General features: G+C 44.7%; 1 protein-coding gene across 2 annotated transcripts; it reads left to right on the top strand.

The window, feature by feature from the left end:
• Positions 1-897: 897 nt before the first annotated feature.
• LOC122891728 (sialidase-like) lies at positions 898-6,377 on the top strand. Of its 2 annotated transcripts, none has more exons than XM_044227621.1 (5): positions 898-1,081; positions 2,496-3,164; positions 4,930-4,974; positions 5,438-5,489; positions 6,126-6,377. In XM_044227621.1, exons 1-4 carry the CDS (start codon positions 1,009-1,011, stop codon positions 5,458-5,460), a joined length of 810 nt encoding a protein of 269 aa, XP_044083556.1. In that variant the 5' UTR covers positions 898-1,008; the 3' UTR covers positions 5,461-5,489; positions 6,126-6,377. The 2 variants fall into 2 exon arrangements, with proteins under 2 accessions (XP_044083556.1, XP_044083554.1); XM_044227619.1 differs by having other exon boundaries at positions 4,927-4,974.
• The last annotated feature ends 1,361 nt before the right edge of the window (positions 6,378-7,738 follow it).

Raw genomic sequence — 7,738 nt, 5'->3', positions numbered from 1 at the left:
CAGTTAAGCATTTAATAAGTGTGAGCTGTTATTATTACTATTAGTGAGAGTTCTCTCTCAATGGTACTGTCAATCCTGTGGTTTCTGAGAAGGACGGAGACCTACACAACACCTCACGGGAGTCTGACCCCGGGATGGGAGTCGCGCATCTGCTATCTCGACCTCCTTTCCAGGTAAGGGCTGTGATTAGTCAACTGAGCGCTGGGGCCGACTCACGTGAGCCAGCCCCACCCTCCCGTCTGTTTTCAGTCATCAACAGCTCCAGGGCCTCCAATCAGGGCTGCGGCTCAGAGCACATGGCGACTTACTACTGCCCCCTAGAGGGCTGGGAACGTCAGTAGCAGGAGCCAGTCCTCACTGCCAAGAAGTACTTCAACGCTCACACTTGTAGGTAGCGGTGAGGCTCAAATAAGATCGTAGCACCTAGGAAACCGTATGATTTTAGCTATTTCTGTTATTATGGAGTAGTAATAGTAGTATTTCTTACTCTCTTTGACAGTTCTCTTTACCAGACCTGCCGGGAGGTGGTGGGGAGAGACTACAACAGGGCTCTCCCTTAGACTCAGGGTAGCCGGCAGGCTCTGACTGTGGTTCTCAGTCCCACACTCTGAGAGTAGCTTTTCGGGGGCAACAAACTTGTAACCTCCAGCCAGGTAGAGCTAGCTCTCTTGCCTGCCTCCCTGTGAAGCAGCTAGCGCGCGCTAAGGGTTAAGGGACAACCTAGTTCTGCGAAAATCCTTATCAAGAGTTTTTCCATACTCCTTGCTAGTCCTGTCCCCAGTTCCCTTTCCCGCCTTTGCTCCAGGGGCATTCTGATAGCTATGTGGGTGGGGAGGCTTGCTTTTTCCTTTTTTTTTTTTTTTTTTTTTAAAAACAACCTGCTGAAAAGGCTGCCCTCAGGGACCTGGGGCTGTGGATTGCATAAAAGCTGGAAGGAACTCTGTCCAGAACACTCGTGTTTGCCACCTTCCTCCTTACTTTCACCAGGACCCCGTGCTCCCCGCTGGAATGATGCTTGGGAAGAGCCTGGTACTCACAGCCTGGTTTGCCCTTGCTGTGGCTTACCCCGTCATACGCCAGGGTAAGTGAACCACTGGGAAGTCTGTTGGAGAATGGAACTAAACTTTTTTTATGGGGTGTGTGTATGTGTGTCTTTCTGCAGGAGCAGAAAGAGAGAAGCCAGCAGTGAAGATTGTAAAGGGAAATTCTGTCCACTTGGTGTTAAGATGGGTTGGGTGCCTGGCTGAATTCTGAAGCCTTGGACACATGGAGTGGCTAGGCGAAGAGGTGGGTTAGGTGCTTGAATTGACCTCATGAAGGTACTAAGATTGGGCCAGATGGGTTTAGGGTGGCTGACAGGAGAACTCCTGAAGGTTTGCTAGGATCCTGTTCACTCTTGGGCCCAAAGAGGCTTTATTCTATGTAGTGCATGCTGGAAAGTCCGGGCTGTGTCCTCATTTTATACAGCAGTACAGTTCAAAGTTCTTTGGCAGCTAATTCAGTCCGTGCAATGGAAATCGGTGGGTCTGGAAACCTGTGATTCCCACTGAGAAAGGAACAAGACAGGTGTCCGCATGAACCAGGCAGAAAGAAAGCTTTTGGGGGAAAGCTTTTCCCTCAAAAGCTTGCTTTTATAATTCTTTCTGAATTCAGTTTGATTTCTCAGGAGGAGGGGTGTTCATTCACTAGCATTCAAGTAATTATTTCCTCCAACTTTTTCCTCCCGGTGCCCCCTCTGGTAGCTGTCACTTTAACATGCTGGGGTTGGGGTTTTCTACTGCATGTAAATCAATGGTAAAGCACAGTGACTAAATTAGAGAGCTAATGATTTTGGCCTCATTGCCAGGGTGCCTGTCACCTGGTCACACAGGCAGTTACAGAGCCTGGATATCTTTCAGCGTAGCCCAAGAAGAGCCTGGTTGTGTGTTCACCAGGCTTATAGGGTTATGATGCTCTATGGTAAGCCCCCAAATGTCTGGATTATAGATTCTATGGGACAGGCCTGAAAAATGAGGTCCTTGATTTCGCCCATTAAGTGGAAACGTGATAGGAGTAGCCCATTTTAGAGTTGATTCTATTCTTGTTTATACATTCTTGGAAATAGCCATTCTTATAGCTCCCTGCCCCCTTTTGGTTTTGTTTTCAGGGACTTGGAAGGATTATAGGGGGATATTCTTGGAATTTTTATTCTGTTCTAGTCTGACCAGTTTGCATACAGAGGCCCAGTATTGAATGTTCCTTCTGCACTGACCAGGTGTAGGGGACACCCTGGGTGGCAGTTAGTCTTCTGCACTTTCTAGCACTTGGCAGAAGAGAAACTTGGGGCGAGACCATACTTGATTCAGTATATACCCTTTTATGTTCCGGCTTTTCCCCAGAAAGAGATCTAGCTTGTAATGTTGTAGAGATAGTGAAAATGGACTTCCTAGAAAGTACTGAAACTATTCTTTTTTTCTTTCTTTTTCTTTTCTTTTTTTTTTTTTTGGCTCCTCTAGAATTCATTGGTGACCTAAACTTGATCACTAAGCTTGAGTTGATTAATGAATTTGAGTTGACCGCTGAACTAGAGTTGGCCATCGCAGAATCCATTGCCTTCCTGGAATCCCTCACTGACCTGGAGTCCAATGCGACCCCTGAATCCCCCAGTGACCTGGAGTCTACTGACACCCTGGAGTCCATCGCTGACCTGGAGCCCACCATGACCTCAAAGTGCCCCACTGATGAGGAGTTCACTGCCACCCCCGAGTACCCTGCTGACTTGGACTCTACCGTGACCCTGGAGTCCACTGCCACCCCAGAGTCCCCCATTGACCTGGAGTCCACCATGACCCCAAAGTGCCCCACTGACCTGGAATCCACCACGACCCCAGAGTCCCCCACTGACCTGGAGTCCACCTCGACCCCAAAGTGCCCTACTGACCTGGAGTCCACTGCAACCCCAGAGTCTCCTGCTGACCTGGAGTCCACCGCGACCCTGGAGTCCCCTGCTGACCTGGAGTCCCCTGATGAGCTGGATTCTACTGCGACCCCAGAGTCCCCTGCTGATCTGGAATCCACCCTGACCCTAGAGTCCACCACTGACCTGGAGTCTCCTACTGACCTTGCCTCCATTAGTGATGTGGTATCGACCATGGGTGTGCATTTTGAGGACACACGGGCTTTTGGTAGGTGACAGTCTTGGCTTGAGAGGAGGCTCCCATTTTTTGCATTTCTGAGGGCAAGCCTGCTTTTCCTCCAGTGTACTTGATTCCCCAGTGTAAGCTTCTGATCATACCCATCTTCCGTTTTCCTGTCCCCGAATTCTCTCTTAAGGTGGAATCAAACATTCATAGCTTTGAGGAAGCAACCACTAAAGCCATGGGTAGGGTTTCCTAACTTTAAAAATGTAGAAATTCCTTCCTCCCTCCCTCCTTTTTCTTGTTTACAGGCTATTGCCTCGAAATTTCCTGTAGTAACTTAGACATTTGGGGAAACTTTTGCTGTGTTGAGGTAGAGTAAGTTTTAGCAAAATTTCTCCAAAACTTGAAAATTCAAGCGTTTTCCCAGAGTGTGAGGAATTGGAATTGGTTGAAGGCCTACCTACAGAGCTCCATCCCAGAGGTTTGCCCAGTGCTGGTCAGGTCCCCAGCCTTCGGGGCTTCTCAAAGAGGAGGCACTCTTTGGTGTCTCCAGTGGATCAAAGGATGTGGTGGCCACATAGGGTTTAACAATTCTTCCCTTTTTAGTTCATTTCAGTTCAGTTTACATGGAGAACTTTTTTTTTTTAAATTTTTTATTTTTTATAAACATATATTTTCATCGCCAGGGGCATAGAGAACATTTTTTAGAGAAGGTTATGGTAACTGTAAATCTTACTTGAATACAGACTGAACAAAAGAGAAAAGTAATTTGAAAGCTTCATGAATTAAGCAGTGGTTCTAATCCCTCTTTCAAGTCTTCACCTTCTTTCATTTTTTTTGTGTTCCACTTAGCCAAGGGACCATAAGGTTTTGAGGCCTTCTAGCCCCCACAAATAAACCCCGATACTTTAAGGAATGCTTGGAATTTTTGCTAAGACAGACCCTGGGGTCTTACCTTTCCATACTATCTGATCTTTATGTGTGTAAGTAATAGGTAACATGTATTGAGATCTATCTTCCAGTCCTGCTCTAAGAATAGTGGGGGTATTGCAGATAGTAGTTGGAGGAATCTAGAAACTATGTAAGTGGGAAGGCCTATTAGAAAAGAGTAGTTTCCCTGGCTTTTAAGATCTTTTCTCTAGGGGTGCCAGGGTAGCTCAGTTGGTTAAGTGCCTGACTTTGGCTTAGGTCATGGGTCCTGAGATCAAGACCCGCATCAATGTTTCTCCCTCTCCCACTTTCCTGCTTATGTGCATGCACACACGGTCTCTCTGTCAGATAAGTAAATAAATCTTCAAAAAAAAAATCTTCCACTAATTGCCTTCCCTAAAGAATATACATCATTTACAACATGAAACTCCACTTCAATATTGTGTTCTATCTTCCCAAACTGTAGTGGTTGATTACAGAATTAATCTATATTAATGATATCTCCTTCTGCCTCCCTCCTGTGGGGCATTAGGAAACATTCATCTTTGACTACAAGATACATCTGGTCATTTCTGCTAATTAATATACTGGACCCCATACCTGATTGTCAAGAGATGCTTTCTGACTGTGGAAATGGCCAATAAAATAAGTCTATTTTTTTCTATATAATGCATTTATTTATTTAACTTTTTTCCCGTTTTATTGAGATGTAATTGATGTATAACACTATGTAAGTTCAGGGTGTACAACATAGTGATTTGACATAAATACACATTGAGAAGCTTTGATTTTTAATAGGAAGAGAAAATCCAGCCTTCAAATTTAAAATGTAAAACTCAGACTTTTAAATTAAAGAAACTCACTCTTTTATTTCTAGAAGATGTCACTGAGGCTGATTCAGAAGAGCCCATGACTGGAAGACCAGGTAAGGCCAAACATCTTCATCTTTTTTTGCCTCTTCTCAGTCTTTGAGGGATTTATTATCCCCCACCCCGCCCCCGCGCCACCTTGGGAGGCTTTCTGGGAGAGACTGAGTAAGACAGACTCTGGGAGGTACTCTATGTTTACACCCTTCTCACTCAGGTGCCATGTTTGCTCAGTTTCTGGGGGAGTGGAGGGGATACACTTCTTATGCATGAAGATATGTATAGGTCAGGGACTTCGGAATGAGTGCAGACTTCCCCTTCAACCAGATGCTCCTCATGGCCTCCATCTGTGTTCCATTTCCTCCGAATAGGATTTCAGGCATGGCAGAGTGGGTGCCCCAGATGTAGTGGAACCCTCCGTTTACCAGAGCTGTTTGAGGCCCTCAGCTGAATGCTAGACATACTGCGTGTGTGATCCTTACAGAAGTGAATATAACCAACCATTTCTTTACTTAATTGCAGATGAGCTGAGCACCTCTGTGTGAAGCAACGAGTCCATCTCAGTACTTTTTTTGTAAGTTTTTTCTCTTTTGCTCTGATTCCTTAACTGGGGTTTGTTTGATACCAGGTTCTGTGCTGGTTTTCACATACTGGGAGAAGAGTCCAAAGTGATTCAGTTAGAAAAACTCATGGAGCTCAGAGGCAACCTTTTTCTTCTCTGAATTATCTTGCAAATCTGTCTGAAAGTTCAACTAAATAGGCGTTAAGATAAAGTCCTCTTATTTGAGTTTTTCCAAGATGCCGTTTTTCCAGTCTATCTAGGACATGGATTCCTCATTCAGTTTGTGGAATCTTTTTAAAGGGAGAGCAGAAGAGAAGGCATCAGATTTTCCAATACACAAAACATACAATTCAGTTAAAAACTGTAAAGCCTTGGAGCTCTGAATCGGAATGTCCCTGGTTTGTATTTGGCCTTGCTTTTGGCTTTTTTGGTAAGTCTCAAATGGTTTCTTCACGAAGTAAAATGGCTACCTGGACAGTGTAAATACCTCTCTCTGGGCACAAGGAGAGGAAGGGAGAGTAAGGAGTTACATCTGAAAGAAACGGAGTCACATGTCCAGAGTCACAGTGGGCAGTGGGAAAGACAAGGCTGATCTCGAACACTGCTTACTCTTGCTAACTCCCTCCCCCCCTTTTTTTTAAAATTTAGGAAATGAAGCTGATTTTCCATTAGTTGCGAACATCACTCTTCTAGCCACAAGTTTTTAAAGAAGATCCTGAGCTACTGAACAAGGCTTCCGTTCCATTATAGGAGACTGATTAACTGTAAAGGACTAGTAAGACAGAAGATGTACCAGTTGAGGATAAACTGAGTGGCGGGACTTTTACCCACACAGAGGGGGGCTATCTCTTAACCATGTCCCATCTCCTGGGGGCTCAATAAATGTTGTTTAGAACTGAATTTTGAGAACGGTTTTTATTTTATGAAGGAACAGATTGCTTAGTTGCTTTGTATTAGTACCAATAATCATTTTACTCCTCTCTGGTAGACACTTTATAGCCAGGCTCCAACTCTAGATGGCCCCAGGAAGCATGAGATCAACTATGGAAGGTATATGAGTTTTCCTATTCCTGCTCTAGTGTATGACTGTATGCTTAGTAGCTTAAAACAGCACAGAACTGTTATTTTACAGTTTTGTAGCTCAGACATCTGAAGGCATCTCACTGGGTTAAAAGTGTGTCATGATGGGGAAGCCTCGGTGGGGCTGAGTTCCTTTCTGGAAGAATCTATTTTCTTGCCTGCTTTGTTTGGCCTTCTTTCATCTTGAACGTCTGCAATGGCTGTTTGATTCTCATTGTATCACAGTCACTGACACTGACAACTGTTTGCCTCTTCCCCATGTAAGGACCCTGAGAACACTTTGGGCCCCACCTGTATAGTGCAGGATAATCTTTATTTCAAGGTAGATTGATAAGCAGCCTTAATATTTTTTGCCATGTAATTTAACATATTCACTGATTGTGGGAATTAGGAGGGGTGCATCTTTGCAAGGCCGTTGTTCTTCATACCACAGACAGGCTAGGGCATCTTACTCCAGAGCTGGTTTGGTTCAGTGCAGGGTGGAGACAATTATCCGTGCTTTTTTTCTTTTCTTTTAGAAGATTTATTTATTTATTTATTTGACAGAGAGAGTGAGAGAGAGAGATCCCAAGTAGGCAGAGAGGCAGGCAGAGAGGAGGAAGTAGGCTCCCTGCTCAGCAGAAAGCCCGATGTGGGGCTTGATCCCACGACCCTGAGATCATGACCTGAGCTGAAGGCAGAGGCTTTAACCCTCTGAGCCACCCAGGCGCCCCTCCATGCTTTTTTTTTAATATTCGCACTAGATTTTTACAAAAGATATATATGAGTTCTGTAAAACTAGTCTGCATTGCATGTATTTGTACTCAGCAATATGCCTGTGCAGTAGTGTAAATGACAAACTAAAATGGCAGAAATTTAGACTTGGAAGGGGATTTTAGGTGTATTTCTACCACTTGTGAACCCCAGCTTCCTTTTGTAGAATGAGTCAATTACACCAGGTAGACTGAAATTTCCTCTTTTTTTTAAAAAAAATTTTTATTTATTTTTTTGACAGAGATCCCAAGTAGGCAGAGAGGCAGGCCAAGAGAGGAGGAAGCAGGCTCCCTGCTGAGTGGAGAGCCCAATGTGGGGCTCGATCTATCCCAGGTCCCTGGGGTCATGACCCGAGTGAAGGCAGAGGCTTTAACCCACTGAGCCACCCAGACACCCCGAAAGTTCCTCTTTTCTTAATATATTTCAAC

The sequence above is a fragment of the Neovison vison genome, chromosome 12 (assembly GCF_020171115.1).
Source record: "Neovison vison isolate M4711 chromosome 12, ASM_NN_V1, whole genome shotgun sequence".
In the NCBI taxonomy this organism is placed as follows: Eukaryota; Metazoa; Chordata; class Mammalia; order Carnivora; family Mustelidae; genus Neogale; species Neogale vison.
This window is presented reverse-complemented; position numbering and strand designations above follow the sequence as displayed.